General features: G+C 36.3%; 2 protein-coding genes and 1 long non-coding RNA gene across 3 annotated transcripts; 2 read left to right on the top strand and 1 right to left on the bottom strand.

The window, feature by feature from the left end:
- The first annotated feature begins 1,540 nt into the window (after positions 1 to 1,540).
- Positions 1,541 to 9,219, top strand: LOC145636550 (uncharacterized). The gene is made up of 13 exons (XM_081688129.1): positions 1,541 to 1,607; positions 1,695 to 2,576; positions 2,691 to 5,914; positions 5,997 to 6,021; positions 6,503 to 6,573; positions 6,661 to 6,828; positions 7,591 to 7,743; positions 8,129 to 8,390; positions 8,476 to 8,575; positions 8,676 to 8,803; positions 8,878 to 8,956; positions 9,034 to 9,145; positions 9,199 to 9,219. Exons 1-13 carry the CDS (start codon positions 1,541 to 1,543, stop codon positions 9,217 to 9,219), a joined length of 5,292 nt encoding a protein of 1,763 aa, XP_081544255.1.
- Positions 9,220 to 9,272: 53 nt separating this feature from the next.
- Positions 9,273 to 10,056, top strand: LOC145634362 (uncharacterized). The gene is made up of 3 exons (XR_014113404.1): positions 9,273 to 9,405; positions 9,477 to 9,597; positions 9,705 to 10,056. It is a non-coding gene; the product is annotated as an uncharacterized LOC145634362 (long non-coding RNA).
- Positions 10,057 to 14,678: 4,622 nt separating this feature from the next.
- On the bottom strand, positions 14,679 to 16,805 carry LOC145634361 (uncharacterized). Its single transcript, XM_081685780.1, has 5 exons — positions 16,570 to 16,805; positions 15,706 to 15,777; positions 15,446 to 15,620; positions 15,081 to 15,303; positions 14,679 to 15,004 (listed from the first exon to the last, which is right to left on the bottom strand). The coding sequence occupies exons 1-5, from the start codon at positions 16,698 to 16,700 to the stop codon at positions 14,895 to 14,897; spliced, it is 711 nt and encodes a 236-aa protein (XP_081541906.1). The 5' UTR covers positions 16,701 to 16,805; the 3' UTR covers positions 14,679 to 14,894.
- Between the last annotated feature and the right edge of the window lie 829 nt (positions 16,806 to 17,634).

The following is a 17,634-nucleotide window of genomic DNA, read 5'->3' as shown; positions in this document are numbered from 1 at the left end:
AACTTAAGGTTGAGCATTCTGAGGTCTTGTGCCTGGTCTGTTTGGTCGAAATGCTGACATCTCTTGATTTCTATGGAACATATACTCACTCTTTGATGACTTTTCTTTCTCATAGGTCAAAATTCAGGAGACTGGATTTCCATGGGTTTTATGTAATAGCTTTGGTTGATGGCGAGGAGCTTGTTTGTGTTGCTACTATCAGGTAACCCATTTGGATTGCTAAGTGTCTTTATTTTCTAAATATTTAATTAAATGACTATCATTCATTTTGAATTTGGTACCTTGTTTTGCTTTCAGAATTCATGGTCTGAAAGTGGCGTTGGTACCTTTATCAAGCATCGTCGAAAGGGTATGTGCCAGCTTCTTGTGGAAGAGTTAGAGAAGGTAGTTTCTATCAACAATATTGCTTTTCTTATTGCTACGGAGTAATTACATAATGTGTTAAGGGGTTAAATCATTACAGAGTACTTATCTGAGACACTTGGCTTTGGCTTGGGGTTTCTTTTAATTTGATTATTTGGTGCTTTTGTTATTTATTGTGTCAATCAGTTAATTTTCTTTTACTTGTGATTTTATGTTGTGTTCAATGGCAAGTACCTTTCTCTTGTTTTGCAGATGCTTGTTGAAATGGGTGTTGAAAGATTGGTCTTGCCAGCTATAGCTCAGCTCAGTGATACTTGGGTTTCATCATTTGGTTTTGCAGAGATGCCAGCACTTTTAAGGAGAGAATTGTTGGGGTGGTGCAAAGTATTATTTCTGAATTGTGGCCAACAATTGTTTTAGTATTGATTTATACTCACAATTTTAGGTACTCTAAGAATTGCACTTAGCCATGACAGAACCATCATCATGAGGCAAAACAATAATCCCAGCAGCGCCTTAAATCTTATAATCAGTCAAGTTAGTTGGGATTGTGTGCCTTTTCTTATGCTTGAATTTCCACTCAATATAAACGTGTTTCGTCACTGCAGAATTTGTGTTTTGTTTAGTATCTTAGACTTCTGGACAAGAGAGTTACAGTATGTACTATTATTTTCTATCAAAGAAGATAAATTATATCTACAATTTCTCAATTACTATTAATTTTAACTTCTATCTCTAATTGGTAACTCAGTTAAATGGATGAATTTGAAAGGTCTACTCAATTAATAAGTAATTAAATGAGAAATAGAATAAGTCCATGACAACATTATTTACTGCCTACTGAAGAACCAAAAGGTTGTTGATGCAGGATTATGGTACAAAATAACTACGGTGAAAGGTGGAAGAAAGCAAGTAGGGATTCAAGGGAATAATCAAAGGTTAAAAGAAAGCAAGAAAGCAGTTGTACAAATCAGAGCTATTTAAAAGCAGCAGGTTCTCGAATTTACTTGTCCAACAACTGAAATTTTCACTTCTGTATGTGATGGGTAAGCACAATGTTTCTTTTACCCCATGAATTTCATTTTTTTTAAAAACCGAGAAACTTCACATTATTTAATTAAGGCTGTTTCATATTGTAGCAGATTTCCCACAATATCCTACAACATCAAACACAAGAATGAGTGCTCGACAACGAACGATTTTAGGGATTCCAAAACCTAAACGGCAAAAGCAATCAAAGACAGGTGAATATCTCTAAATAATAAGCTATGCATTTCTCTGAGTTTGTAAAGAGTTGTCTCAACTAAATGTCTATTTTAAACTGCTTATAGCCGGTGCTGCAATAAATATCGGCCAATCGCTGCCTACTAAGCCCATGGAGTTGCCTGCCCCTCATTTTTGCGATAAGTGTCGTGCAAAAAAAATAGCCTTTGAGTCATTGCATTTTTGTTGCTGTGATGGTGAAGTTGAAATTGCTTCAAATGCTTTACCCCCTGAATTAGATAAACTTTATACTTCTAATGACGATGATTCGGATCATTTTCAGACATATTCTCGCCTTTACAATAACCTCTTTGCTTTTAGCTCAATTGGTGGATCAATGGATGGGGATATTCATAAAGGAATATATGCTTTGAAGGTTCATGGCCAAATTTATCATAATATTCCTGACCTCTTGCCTGATAATGAACCACCACAATATTTACAGCTTTACTTCTACGATGCTATGTTTGAGGCAGAAAATAGACATCGCCTTTTTCCAAACTTACGTCCGAGTATAATTTCCTTGATCATGGCTATTATGCTTTTGAATCCATATGCCAGGTTTTTCAAGTCTCTTCGGGAGACTCAAGTCACTGAAGAGACTGAAATCAGGCTCAATAAACACCCCGTTCTTGATCAACGTGTTTACAATGCTCCGACATCCGAAGAAGTAGCTGTGATATGGAGTGAAGGTACTTCATCTAGCCAAAGCAACAGCCCACATATCATTGTTCATGGGAAATCAAACAAGAGCCATAGGATATATCATTATTATGGCTGTTACGATCCTCTACAATACCCGCTTCTATTTCCTCGAGGTGACTGTGGGTGGCATCACGGTTTACTAAAAATGTCTCACGGAGGACGGTCCCAGGTGGAAAACCTTTCAAATATTGTCATTTCAGACAATGTTCAAGAGGCAGCTGATTTGGTAACTGAAGAAGGTTCTGGTAAGACAACTAATTGTGACTACTTACACCAAAAACATGTTAATTCATTTATGTCATTCTCGTATTAATCATGTAAATGTAACTACTTTTATTAAAAAAAAAATGGAATTGCAGCTGCTGCTCGAGGGAAGAAGGGCAAGCTTATTTCTTGCAGGGAGTACTATGCATACAAGTTTCAAATGCGTGCTGGAAATTTCATCCTACGGGTTGGGCGGCTGTTCTTGCAATATATTGTAGACATGTATGTGAAGATAGAGAATACTCGGCTGGATTTCTTTAGACAAAATCAGGCACAAATTAGAGCTGAGCTATATCAGGGTTTAGTAGATACACTTGAAGGCGGTGAAGCAAATGCATCGAATGTAGGTCAGTGTGTTATCCTCCCTCCTTCCTTTTTAGGGGGGCCTCGTGATATGCAACGACGTTATCTCAATGCTATCGCTCTTGTACAGCGTTTTGGGAAACCAGACTTATTCATAACAATGACCTGCAACCCAAATTGGCCAGAAATCAAAGCAGAGCTGGCACACGGGGAAAAAGCACAAAACCGACCCGATCTTGTAGCTCGTGTTTTCAGAGCAAAGCTTATAGCCCTGAAAAAAAAAATAAAAGAAGAACAAGTGTTTGGAGAGGTGGCTGCGTTCATTTATGTAGTTGAGTTCCAAAAACGTGGCTTGCCACATGTTCATATGCTCATTATTTTAAAGCCGGAATTTAAGATAAAGCATCCGGACTCATTTGACAAGTACGTGTCTGCTGAAATTCCTTCCCATGAAAACCCACACTTACGAAAAGTCGTCTTAAACCATATGATACATGGCCCATGTGGGAAGGATAACCCTCAATGCCCATGCATGAAGCATAGAGGAATGGAAGGGAAGTGCAAATACGACTACCCTAAGTCTTTTTCTGATATTACAACAAGCCATGAAAGTGGGTATCCTGAATACAGACGTCGGGACACAGGGGAGTCTATTGTGATTCGAAGGAAAAGGTTGGACAACCGTTGGGTCGTTCCATATAACCCTTATCTATCTGCCTTATTCGACTGTCACTTGAATGTGGAGGTATGTTCAACAATTCAAGCAGTTAAGTACCTTTACAAATACGTTTATAAAGGACATGATCGGGTATCATATAACATACAAGCTTCATCAGGCCCTGTAAATGAGATTGAGCAATTCCAAGCAGGCCGTTGGGTATCCCCTTGTGAAGCCGCATGGAGAATCTTTGGGTTTGACCTGTTTGAGATGAGCCCACCAGTAGTAACATTGCAAATTCACCTGCCTAATCAGCACAGTGTGAGGTTCTCTCCCAATGAACAACTAGCCTCTGTTGTTTCAGATAGGCGCCGAGCCCGTACTTCATTAACCGAGTTCTTCAGAATGAACAACACTGTCCCAAACATACCAAAATACACATATGCAGAATTTTGTGAGCATTATGTGTGGAATCATGGTACAAAAACATGGTCTAAGCGGGCTAATGTGCGAACTGCAATAGGTCGTCTGACTTTTGTGGCTCCATCCGAAGGGGAAAGATATTTTCTCAGGCTGCTACTAATCAATGTAAGGGGACCAAAATCATTTGAAGATTTACGAACAGTCAACGGCCACCTTTGTGCAACATTTCAGGAAGCAGCCTTGAAACTTGGCCTCCTGGCAGAAGATGACGCCGTTGATAAATGTATGGCAGAGGCTGTTACTACACATATGCCAACAGCTTTGCGTAAATTATTTGCTACAATATTGATTTTCGGAATGCCAAGAGATCCCCTAGCCCTTTGGCAGAAGTACTACATTCATTTGTCTGAAGATATCAGACACCAAAATCCAGGAATGGAAGACAAAGTGAAGGCCCTTACTGTGCAAGGGGTTGAGCGTTTCTTAGAAGAAATGGGGAAAACTTTGGAAGAATTTGGCCTAGGGGTGTTGATAAGCAATGCAGACTCCGGACTACGACAAACAAAGGATATTGCTGATGCACTCAATGCCACAATACCAATTGAATACATTGAAGCCATTGACAAGCTCAACCTTGCCCAACGCGATGCCTTTGATTGCATCATTAAACATGTGCAGCTTAACAAACCTGGTTCATTTTTCGTTGATGGTCCGGGAGGCACTGGCAAGACATACCTTTACTGTGCATTGTATGCTGCTGTTAGAAAAATGGGCAAAATAGTTCTTCCAACAGCTACGTCCGGAATTGCTGCCTCAAACATAGTGACTGGGAGGACAGCCCATTCACGTTTTAAAATACCCCTTGATCATACAGCTTCCATGTCTTGCAATGTATCTAAACAAAGCAGCTTAGCTGGTCTTTTACGAGAATGCTCCTTGATTATTTGGGATGAAGCATCAATGGCAATCAAGGAAAACGTAGAGTCATTAGACTTGCTGCTTAGGGATTTATGTGATAGCAGTACAGCTTTTGGTGGCAAGGTTGTTGTCTTCGGTGGGGACTTTCGGCAAGTATTGCCTGTGGTACCCAAAAAATCACAAAAAGAAGCCGTACAAGCGAGCTTAGTCTCTTCTTATCTATGGCATGGTTTCAAACGAATACGCCTTAGTCAAAACATGCGAGCAAGGACAGATCCTGCATTCTCTGATTTCTTGCTTGCTTTAGGGGACGGCCGTATGCAAACAGAAGAGATAGCTGACATTCATCTACCAACACAGCTGGTTGTGCCATTTGAGGATGAAAACTACTCTCTGGACCAGCTTCTCACGCAAATATTCCCGGAACTGACCACAGGTAGTTTCAGTTCCAGCATCTTCGCTGAACGTGCAATCTTGACTCCCCTCAACGATGATGTTGATGAGATAAATACTCTGCTAATTGCAAAACACCCAGGTCATGCTGTAACCTACAAGAGTTTTGATGTGTTAATTGATGAAAATTGCAAAATTTACACAACCGAATTCCTAAACACTTTATGCCCCGGAGGAATGAGTCCACATGAGTTGGTTTTAAAGGAAAATTGCCCCGTTATTCTGCTGAGGAACCTTGCTCCAGCCTCTGGCTTATGCAATGGGACACGACTCATATGCAAAAGATTCTACCCCAACATGATTGAGTGTGTAATTGCAACTGGCCATCATGCTGGTGAATATGTATTTCTGCCACGCATTGACTTGCGGCCCTCTGCCTCAACTAATTACCCGTTCCAGTTCCAGCGAAAACAATTCCCAATCAAGCTTTGTTTTGCTATGACAATCAACAAAGCACAAGGACAAACACTCACTCAAGTAGGGATATACCTTAGACGACCTTGCTTCTCTCATGGACAACTATATGTTGCCCTTTCTCGGGCCAGGAATTCTAAACATGTAAGGGTACTGACCAAGCCTACAAATGAAGATCAGAATGTATACAGTGCAAAAAATGTTATTTCCTTTGAGATCTTACTACGATCAGGTGTTACACAGCAATCTCCTTCAAGGTCAGTATAATTACAACCTCTTGATTTATTTTTAATAATGTATGCCGCTCACCTAATGTGTAGCTGCTAAAGTCAAAACCACTCTTTTATGACAAGAACAGCTGAAACAGGAACTTCGGTCTGCTTATCTTCACGATGTCACATAACCAAAATTTGAGCCAATTTAAAAATCCAAATGAAGGAGAATATTTCAATAAATTTAGTACATCTTTAAATTTAGCAAACTGTTGTTGTTTCTTGAAACAATCTATTACTTCTTTAAAAATGTCATGAAATATGCTGAGAATCTTTTATGTTGCGCTACCCCAATTATAATTCCACCTCAATTTATCTCTCTCTCTCTCTCTCTCTCTTTCTGCAACTGCAAGTGATCCAGGTCTCTTTCTCCTCTTATTTCTCTCTCTTTATGCTGTGCCAGTCTATAGCGGTGACAGTAGCTTTTTCAAGTTCTAAGTCATTTTTGTGGATTTGTTTTGTATAGGTGTTGATGTTAAGTCGAAGGTGCCAAGCAAGGTGGAACTCGAATTTGCCAATGTCATCCATCTATCTCAGGTACTTGAATTGGTACCTAGAATTTCTTGACTTGATTAAATGCTGGTGTTTATAGTAGGCTTACTATGATTTTTTTTGTTCTGTCAGGCTACTTTAAGTGACGTAAAGAAGGATAACGAGCTTGTAGTACTTCGTGTCAAGGTAGAAGGGAAGGATCATGTGCTTGGAATTCTAAGCCAGTCCACACCTCAACTGTCCTTCGACTTGGTGTTTGACTCTGAGTTTGAGATCTTGCACAACTTCAAGAATGGAAGTGTTCACTTTTTGGGGTACCACACTGAGATGCCAATGAGATATCCTTTTTATTTGTTTTGTTTTATAACTTTTTTTTAGCTTTAATTTATTTCAATGATCTTAAATTAATCATTGCAATTGAAAGTGATTGATGCTCTAAAATTTTCAATTATGGTTAGATGCACAGAAATAGTTTCTGTGGGTTGTGCAAATAATGTTAGTAGTTCATACCTGACCTGTTGAATGTGTTGTTCAGGTTTTTTGTTTAGTTACCAATTGCTTATAAGAATTTATTTCTATTTTGACTTCACTTCCATATGATTATTTGGTTGGCATTCCACATAATATTGATTAGGCTGTTAAATTGAGAGGTTATAGTACATTTATTGCGCATGATCTTCTGTTAACAAACAGTCACAGGAAGCTTCAAATACTACTTAGAAATAATTAGCAATAATTACTCCTAATTACAAATAACTACAGCATAATTCTTTTCAAATTCTTTGCATTTAGATCTTATTATCAATACAATTAAACTCTAATTAAAACCAAGCACAGGAAATGCAAAAGTTTGAAACTGAAATATTGGTCTTAAACAACAATATATATCTATATATATGTGGATTATTCTCTGTCATTTCCACCAACGCCATCCAAAGTATCCTTCACTTTTAAAAAAGGTTAGTATTTTTCTGTAAACAAGTATTATATCACATTGGTCATATCCACATCGTTTCTTAACTTACCCTTTCTGTTTTGCATTGTACATATATATTGCTGAAGAGTTTAACCATGAAGCCAGAACAAACTTCACTCGGGAAACTAACTCCGAGCACCAAAGCTTACAAAGTCAGAGCCAAAGTGATAGAAAAATCTCAGCCACAACAATCACCAAACAAGAAGCGCTACCAACGCCTTGTATTTGAGGATACCGAGGTATGTTCACTTTCTTACTAGGCACTTAAAACAGTAATATAAAATTTACAACCACTTGTAATTCTACTATCGGCCATAAAACCAAAAACATCACAAAAATACAGATCTCATTCACATATTTAATCAACAACCAAATTACCAAAAAAAAAAAAAAAAGGAAAGAAACAGCTTCAACACCTAAAAATCACTAACATATTCAACAGGACATTTATTAAATTAGTTTATACAAAATGTCATGATTGACGAGCAAACAAAACTATGAGTTCAACACTATAATTTACATTGCCATGCAGTAAAGACACTTAAAGAAGCAGGGTCACTTTAGATATGATCAGGTCGATTGGATTTTTAAGGCACATATATTCACTTGAACTGTGCTATGCAGGGTAACCATCTTGGAGGTACTCTTTTTGGTGATGAAATAGACACTTTCAAGGACGTCCTGCAACTAGGGAAAGAATATGAGATCGCAAATGCTCCACTGAAACCAATAGATCCAAAGTACCAAAAAAGAGAAGATGAGTGCCAGATGACATTCGGCGGACAAACGATCATCGAACCACTAGACCCAACTGCAGGTCCAGTTCTGCCAAATTATGTCTCCATCAACTCAATTCCAAAAACAAGCTTCAAAAATGAACGCTTTGGTAAGTACAGTGCTAACCAAAATCAATTATATTTGTAGCAGCACTTTATGTAGCAGTCACTAACCGTATGTAACATGTCACACAGATTTGCTTGGTGTTGTCCTTTACATAGAAGAGGTCAGGAAAGTACCAACATCAGGAGGAAATATGATGGATGTACGTGAAATCATAGTCACTGACCAAAGGTACGTAAACAATGACAATAATACCCTATTATAACAATGTAACCCACCATTTATACAAAGCTACAAAAGTATCCATGACTCTATATGCCATGATAAACAGCACTGAACAGCCGCTGACCATCTCAATGTGGGGAGGCCTTGCTGTTATTGACACTGAGAAGCTTGCAGGTTGGGTGCTAAGCCCAATAGTTGCAGCCTTCACTCACTTACGGCCAACCACATATAAAGGTAGCCTATCATTTCTTCTCAGATTGTTAAAATACCTTAACACCCAGCCTAATTCAAAACCTTAAAACATGTAGGGTTCTCCCTTGCAAGCTCAATGTCAACTACTATCATCTCAGATCCTACGGGGGAGGAAGCACATGCTCTTCGAACATGGTAAGCAATGAAAAACACGAAATACTTACAATATCTAATGCTAATCAATTGTACTAAATTTGTTCAAAACATCCTAGGATGAAAGAAAAACAAGAAATGCTTCTTGACCAGGCAACAAAAATACTACACATCAGAACACCATCAAGAACTACAGCAGCGAAAACTATCAATGAAATTGAGCAAAAAAATGTAAGCACAACAACCCACACCCCGCTACATAACAAATACCTACCTATTAACAGAGGACTGTTGCATTTTCATAAATCGCAGGCTGCAAACACAATGCAAGAAGAACGCCATTGGATACAAGCCACTATCCCTGATGCTCAGTTGGAAAATCTGCTTGCTTACCTAGGATGTAACAACTGTGGAAAGCGCTGCCAAGAAGCAAAGGACGCAACTTTCAAATGCCTAAACTGCTAAAAAAAAAACAGTACTGCCGCAGTCAGGTAAGAATCACTTCAAATCAACAAATGCAACAACTATAATAACCAAAATACTAATGTCCCTTTCCACGCAGAGTAAATTTCACAATCGATGTGAGTGACGCCACTGGGACACTAAGACTCACTGCTTTTGCTGAAGACTGTGAAAAGCTCATTGGTCTCCCTACTTCAGAGATATATGAGAAGAAAATGGCGGTAAGAACGGAAAAAAAAGGGTGAAAGGCCATATAATTCACATAAAAACTCAACAAAAACAATCCTTCAAATCCCGCTTTCTGATTTTTTTGTGCATTATTGGGCAGGGAAATTGGCCAGAATTTGAAGATATAGCTAACAACCTAAAGGTCAGGACCATCAAATTCCAAATAGCACCAACAACTTCTCTAACTAGAATCGGGGTGCTCAAATGGGCTATCAAAGACGTTGAGATTTGACGACATATGAAAGTGCTGCAACAAAAAAAAGAAGTAGTCGTTTGTCCTAAAACGACACCTTATACTTAGCTACATATTTGCAATAATTTAGTACTACCATATAAGAACACTTTCTGCATATCAATATATCTATCTAAGTACTCCGTACTACTAGGATTAATATTAAATTATGTGCCATGTAAGAACTTTTTTATTAAAATCAAATAATAAATGGCAAGTTTAAAGATCATTGAACAACTCCAATTGATAGTCACAGCACCAAATCATTGCAATTACAAATTACACTTACTGTACATTACAACCTAATAGCACCACTCCAATATGATAGCCACGTAAATCACAATTCCCTTTACAAAACAACTATTATAAACTCATAAACAAAACACAATCTAAACAAAAAAGGCAAACCGCTCCGCGCGCATCGCGCGCGTTGGCTCCCCTAGTAAAATGTAAAAGTCTGATTTGTTGTGTGCTTAATCCAATAAGATAGTAATGATATGAAGGCCCAATAAAATACAACAAGCTAAAATAGCTTATAGCTGCCTTTTTATTTACCTAGGAAAGCCATCCAATGTAGAGTAATTAAATAAAGATTGACAATCCACAGCCCCACCTTTCTTTTACTGTTGTGTACTAGTAAAATTTATGTACTTTTTTCCTAATTACATGTCAAATCATCAATTGCTACAAAAGTTAAAGCCTTAAGGGATTGAGTGATGCTATACATACAATGGTGTTGTATGTGGGCTCCCACATACAACCATTGTATGAATGCCACATCAAAGGGGAGGATTGAAACTTTACTCTTTTTCCTATCCTCTCAAGCTGTCCACCGACTTCTCCAGTTTCATAAAAAGATGTGCCAACAAGGATATGCAATGACAGAAATAAATTTGAAAACAAATCGTTAAAAAGGTGAAAAATAAGAGCATAGTTAATTCAAATAAACCAAAGAATACCAAAGTGAAGTCATAACTCACCTTGTAGATAACATAGAAGGCGTGTAGTAGGACTTTTAAAACTTTAGGAGGGGAATTAGCATAACTTCATCAAAATTTAAGTTCATTACTTTTAAGTTAAGAATTTAAACCAACAGAGAGAAGAGAAGGCAGGACAAATTACAATATCTTCAATTCTTTAAGGTCATCTACATGATTTCACTTTTAGGTTCAAATAAAATATACCAATTATTCAAATAGAACAAAACATAACTTAATAGACACAAATAAATTCACATATTAAGGAACTACCACAAAGAGTCTTGGCTTGGGTCCCAAGTATCTGAGTGAGAAGATGGAAGAAGGCATGCAGGTAAACCACAAACTGTTACCCACCTTGTCCTCAACCTCGTCTCACGCTTGGGTTGCCTCCACATTCGGAATACAGCTGCTTGACCATCCTACTTCAAATCTCTCCAGGGCTCGAAGTAAAAAAATACATGTCCCAGATTGCTGGCATGAAAATAGTATTATAGAAAACTTTATAAAAAAAAAAAAACCATAAAAAAAAACCATAATAAAACTTTTTTTTTAAAAAAGGCAAGCAAACTCTGATTAAAACCAAGAAAAATAAAACTAAGGTGAGAACAAGTATTATAGAAATATAGAATAAAGAACCTTAACAAAATCATACTACTTCTATCAAATTTCCCATTTGATATTCCTAATAAGGCCCTGTGCCTAGTATAAGGCCAGGGTAATGCAGGTGAAAAGGGAAAAATTGTAAAGAATAATACCACCTTTCGTTCATCTGCTCAAAATAATCCCACATTTTCGAATTCCAGAAATAATCCCATCTTTTCGAATTCCAGAAATAATCCCACTTTGTAACCCTATCTTCTCAAAATAAACCTTTTTACCTTCAACCTGTAAAACAGGTTAGATTTTTATTTTTTATATATATTTTTTATTTTCCTCTAATCTCTCTTCTCACCTTACCCCTTCCATAGCTGCATCCATGTCAACCACCATAACCACCTCCACACAACCACTTGACCTCCTCCTAAAATCCTAATTCCAACCTATTCCCATCCCCACGCCATTTCACCACCACCTGACATCCACCCAAACAACTTCACTGCACGCAGCCACCATCCCTAACCTCGCAACAACCAACCAGCGGCGTCGCACCACCAATCAGCCAAACAGCTCGCCACCAACTCCCACCAGCTTGCATATAGCCCACATACCCTATGCCTCTCCGCTCTATAACAACCATTACCTCAGACGCCAACAATCACGAAAGCCGGCAGCGCACCGGCGGCGTCGCGCCACCAATCTGCCAAATTGCCTCAAATTTGAACAAAAATAGCGTCGGGAATTGCAACTCAACCCACAAATCAGCCTAAATTGGGGGTGGAGGTGGTTTTCGTGGGTTGGGTGGGGAGGAGGCTGTTTCGCTATCGATTCAGACGCCGGCCGACTTTCATTTCTTCTAATTCAAGAGGGGATTTTGGGTTGTGATGGTAATAAATTGGGGGTGGAGTTGGTTTTCGTGGGTTGGGTTCAGGGTTAGGTTGAGGTTTCGGATTGTGATGGTGGGGTAAGGGGCGACAGAAGGGTTGTGATGGAGGTGATGGTGGTGATAAAGGGGTGGCTGCAGCAGGGGTTGTGATGGAGGTGATAAAGGGGTGGCGACAGAAGGTTGTGATGGTGGTGATGGCCGTGGGCCAGGGAGAATTTTTTGTAATTGTTTTGTTTTTTTAATTATTTAAAATTAGGATCATAAACCGGTTACTAATTTCATAAACCGGTAAAAGGTTCATTTTGAGAAGATGGAGTTATAAGGTGGGATTATTTTTGGAATTCGAAAAGGTAGGATTATTTTGAGCAGATGAACGAAAGGTGGGATTATTCTTTTCAATTTTTCCGGTGAAAAATTAAAGAAGTAATGGTTATGAAGTTACAACATATGCCTAAAATGAGATTAAATATTTAGGCAAGGATTTTTTACCCCCATTTGAGGATAATACTACAATTTATTATAGACATTGTTATCTAGTTGTTTGATCTCTGCAATACAAAATCCGGGTAAGTCTTGTATGTAACTAGTCACACGGTGTGGCCACATTGGTTTATAAGAGTAATCTTCATTTATATGTATAAGTAACTTCATTTTTTCATAAGAGTGTAACCCCATGTTATCTATAAAAGTAACTCAAATTCATTATACAAGTGAAATCAAGTAATGTAGAAATAAATAACCCTATGTGTTCATTCGAGTAACCCCTATTCTATTGTTTTAAAAAAATGAAAGAATAATTCCACTTATTTAAATATAAGAGAGTAACCCCTTTTTTCTTATTTAAGTAACCTACATACGATAATGTAACCCCATTTGCTCATCACCGTAACCCCCTATTACTTAATTAATTTTCTTATATGTGATTATGTGAAGTGGTCATACCATGTGGCTAGACACATAAGATTTTTGTTTATTTATTTATTTATTTATTGACAGCAAAAAGGGTATTGGCATTAATTACATTCGTAAAAGAATTAAGTTATAAAAGAAAAGCATTAGATAAATCATAAATGTATTCAATTAGGGATAAAAGTTATGTATACATTGTATAAGTATTGAATTAGGGATCCATTGAGAATAAGGTCATATGTGACAACTCATACTTATTGAGATGATCTAAATTTAGGGTCTATTCTGAACTGATTTGAGGCTTTGGAGCTGAACTAAACTGAACTGACCTAGGCTGAAATGAATTGTTTATCATAGAAAGAAAATTAGGAACTGAACTGAACTGATTGGAGCTGAACTGAACTAAACTAAATTTAAGCTAAAGAGAAAAGACCCTTAGAACATGTGATTAATTTAACATCTAAGTGAGTAATAATGGCAAGGTTATAGTTTTTAAATACTCGTACTAGGTAGTATAGTCGAATAAATGCACAAAATTTGGTCCATGACTCCATAGCGAGGTCTAAGAGGCTACAATTGGCATTACATGAAGACTAAGTGGTGCCTTTTTTTTTTAGGAAAAAAAAAAACAAAACCTACACACTTGGCTTATGCGGACTGCAAAGTACTTGATATACAATATATATACGGATTCACGGAGTATTAGTTGATGTCATAGATAGATTATTTGTGACGAAGTATAATCCAAAATGGAGTTATTGGCAATAGTTAACTAGTGCAGTGTTTAGAGCTTTAAGCCAGGCCAGTCATTCAAGGTACAGAGAAGGCTTTAGGCCACAGAAGAAATTTTATCTTCCCAATAATCCTACTCCGAATCAAATTAATGCATGATAGAACCTTAGCATACCCAGCCCATCATGAGCATGATTCAGGCCATTTATTAGTTTGTACATTCCACGCCTTTCATTTGAAAATTCTGATCGCAATCAATCACAAATTCACAATGATCTCGGATAATCTTGTCAAGAATAAAAATTAGGAATGCAATCGGGTTTTTTTTTTTTTTTTTTTTTAATAAGTTGCAACATAATAGCAACACTACAATGGTTGGCTAATTTATTGAATAGCTTGACATTCCACATCATCTTCTTAAGCTACAACAATTCAAACTATTTGTTGCTCCAATGGTTAAGCTAGTTGAAAATTAATTTATTTTTAAATAAATAATATTTTTTATCTAATAAATATTTGCTAAGCTAATTAGCTCTACAAAGCTAATTTGCTTGCCAAAGCTAATCAACAATATGTGAAACAATGGTTTAGCTACTAGCTTAAGATTTTTAATATTTGCAAGCTAGTCCCTTTTCCCAACCATTGGAGTTGGTTTAACTTTAATACTTTTATTAATTTTGAATGGATTTAACTTTAATACTCCGTACTTAAAAATGGCAGTCTAATCCCATCATTCCATAGAAATGAAAAAGAAACAAGTAAAATAAAAATAGGTCTATGAAGGAAAATCCATTAACAGTAGTAAACAGGCATAAAGCATAACTGTAAAAGCCAGCAGTATAAGAAAAAAAAAAAGAGTGCAAGATAAAACATTAACAAGGTGGGAGAGTTTGATTTATCAATCATTAGACTCGCTATCATAGCCGTGATCACTATCATATATTGATCATTAGATTAAACCCAATCATAGTCATCATCGCTACTATCACCTTGACTGCGGTTGCATTGCGTGCAGCATACATTTTCTGGATGCAAAATCCCTATAGAATCAGAAGGCATAGCAACTGCAAGGGACAATGGAAAACAGTGAGACAATTTGAAAATATCCCACGGGTGTAAAATATACATTATCCCTCTTACCTTGTGAAGAGCCATTGAGCCGAGGTGTCAAGATACAACATCTGAGGACTTTGTTTGTATATTTACCCTTTAATGCCACAGTCTCAGCAAAGAAGAGCTCCGGAAGAGAATTAGAATTCTTGCGCTTAGCAAAGAAGTTAACATGATGAACATACAGATACCTTGGGTCCGGGATTAAAATGAAAGAGCTCATTAGAGGGGCAACACACTCATATTCAGCACCCTAAAATTAAGTCAAAAAAAAAATAACAACAATTTAAAGTGTATGAATTACTCGTAGTATAAATGATACATTTCGTATTAGGGAATGACTAGGAAAAAAGGAGTCAAAGTTAAGAAAATATAAACTAGGAAAAAACTTGTACCTCATTCTTCTGATTGTAGCATCTCAATGCCAAACAACAACAACTTAGAGTTTGCTCATAATAATCCCTTTGACTCTTAGTCAATTCAGGTGATTGAACAAGTAAAGGTACAGTTTGATCAAAACGAAAGCATCCATCCTCATCAAAGAAGTGTGACCATTCTTCTGGAATAGTTCTGATAGCAACGGCAAATGACATAAGATTATAATTAACAAAAACATCAAATAAACAAGTATACATTACATAGTTAAATACAATACCTGGGTGAATCTGTGTCTCTAAAAGAGTCAGGGGCATAGCTGAGATTAATAAGATTTGGCAAAGTTTTGCGTCTGCAATCATCACAGTTTAACACTCAAACTTCGTAGCTAGAGCAATAATTTAGGAGTTACTTTTCCAACATTAAACCATTATCCTTGGACTACTCATACTAGCAATAATTTAGGAGTCACTTTTCCAGCATTAAACCAATATTCAAACTTCGTACTAATTGAATATTCGTATCCATCAACAACAGATACAAATATTCAATTAGTACTTAATCAGACGTAATTCTATCTACAATTACGTCTGATTAGCAAAAACATAATAATAAGAACATCAACAATGCATACGATTATTCCATTAGTATACTCGTGCTAATCGGCTAGTCTAGCAAAATTAAAGGTAGCATGTTTAATCGATGGATATACAGAGTAATTTGTTAAATATTGTTAAGATTATACAGCAAAACTTAATATTGCAATTGAAGAATAAGAATTATAATATTTCACTTATTAAAAGGATATAAAACCCTAACCAATTTGAGTTTTATAAAAACTGCAATCAAAGGGAGTAAATTTGTAACACACACACACAAAAAAAAAAAAAAAAAAAAAAAAAAAAATCCAACTTTGACCTAAACAAACTGCATTCAACGAGCAAACAAACCAAATTACGGGAATAATTTTGTAACCATGGAACAATGAAAAAAGCCCCAATTATGTCCTAAAAATTGCAATCAACCAACCAGCAAGCATAAACAAAAATAAATAAGTAAAGAATTGAAGGATAATCATACAATAAAATTGTAGAAGGTTATAATTTGCATAATTAATTGAAAAAAAGAGAGAGAAAATACTAACAAATTTGAAATTGGAAAATCAAGGTTCGCGATTTCATCGTTGTCAGTGATGTGTTTGAAGAATCGCTTGGCAGCATCGACATCGAACGTCTTCTCAAAGTCCGCAATCTCATCTTCACTCAACCTAACCATCTTTCTTTCTCTCTAAGTTTTTGGGTTTGTTTGTTAATTTGTGGTGATTGTTTGAGGGAAGGTACTGCTACTGCGCATCAAATAAGTAAATTGTTGCGCGGTTTTTTTAGGGTGGCGTGGGCTGCACGCTTGTGAGTTGTGATTTACGTAAATCTCGATTTTCGAAATTATGACTGATTAGGTTAGATCCCGTGCCATGCACGGTAATTTTAATATTTATCATTAGTTTAATACAATTATTTTACTGTAAAAAATAATATTAAATTGTAAAATACGATGAAACTTCTGTAATTACAATTTTTTTTTGAATCTTTAAAGAAAAGAGAGGAAGAAATGCATGCACGACTAATAAAAATAACTATGGATTACATTACAAAGTTATAGATAATATTACATTATTGATTATTGTATTACATGAATTTGTTCCCGTCATAAAATAAATAAATATATAAATCTTTGTTGAATGTGTAAAAATGAATATACTTGCCAAATAGAAAAGAAATATTATTGTAAAGTAAGTATTAAATTAAATACTTCTCTAAGAAGCTTTGACAAAAAAAAAAAAAAAAAAAAAAAAAAAAAAAAAATCTTTTGGAGGGAAACCTTTTAACCAGGTTATGACAAGTGTCATTTCTGGTTTCGCCTTTAGTATACGTATATTGATTGATGATTGATTAAGGGCATGTTCGGGAAAATATGGAGGTGAAGATAGCTATTAGCTGTGAGGTAAAAACTAAAAAGATTGATTTAAATATCAACTAGATGAAGCCCGTGCGATGCACGGTTTGTTTAATTTTATTTATTTTTATTTTTATTTTTATTTTTATCTATGAGCTAAAATTTGTTATATATTTAGATAAAATTCCTAACATTAAAAGATAAAATTTAATATTAAATTATTTTAAACTTAAAAATCTCTTTCGCCAATTTTGCT

This window comes from Chenopodium album, chromosome 6, assembly GCF_948465745.1.
Source record: "Chenopodium album chromosome 6, dcCheAlbu1.1, whole genome shotgun sequence".
In the NCBI taxonomy this organism is placed as follows: Eukaryota; Viridiplantae; Streptophyta; class Magnoliopsida; order Caryophyllales; family Amaranthaceae; genus Chenopodium; species Chenopodium album.
The sequence above is the reverse complement of the archived record's forward strand: the minus strand, read 5'-3'. Positions and strand labels throughout refer to the sequence as shown.

Coding starts and splice junctions, on each gene's coding strand:
- LOC145636550 (XM_081688129.1), top strand. CDS start 1,541: ATGAGTGCTCGACAACGAACGATTTTAGGGATTCCAAAACCTAAACGG. Junction 7,744..8,128: donor TTGTATTTGAGGATACCGAG/GTATGTTCACTT, acceptor TGTGCTATGCAG/GGTAACCATCTTGGAGGTAC. Junction 8,576..8,675: donor ATCATAGTCACTGACCAAAG/GTACGTAAACAA, acceptor CATGATAAACAG/CACTGAACAGCCGCTGACCA.
- LOC145634361 (XM_081685780.1), bottom strand. CDS start 16,700: ATGGTTAGGTTGAGTGAAGATGAGATTGCGGACTTTGAGAAGACGTTC. Junction 15,621..15,705: donor AGAGACACAGATTCACCCAG/GTATTGTATTTA, acceptor CGTTGCTATCAG/AACTATTCCAGAAGAATGGT. Junction 15,005..15,080: donor GCTCAATGGCTCTTCACAAG/GTAAGAGGGATA, acceptor TGTCCCTTGCAG/TTGCTATGCCTTCTGATTCT.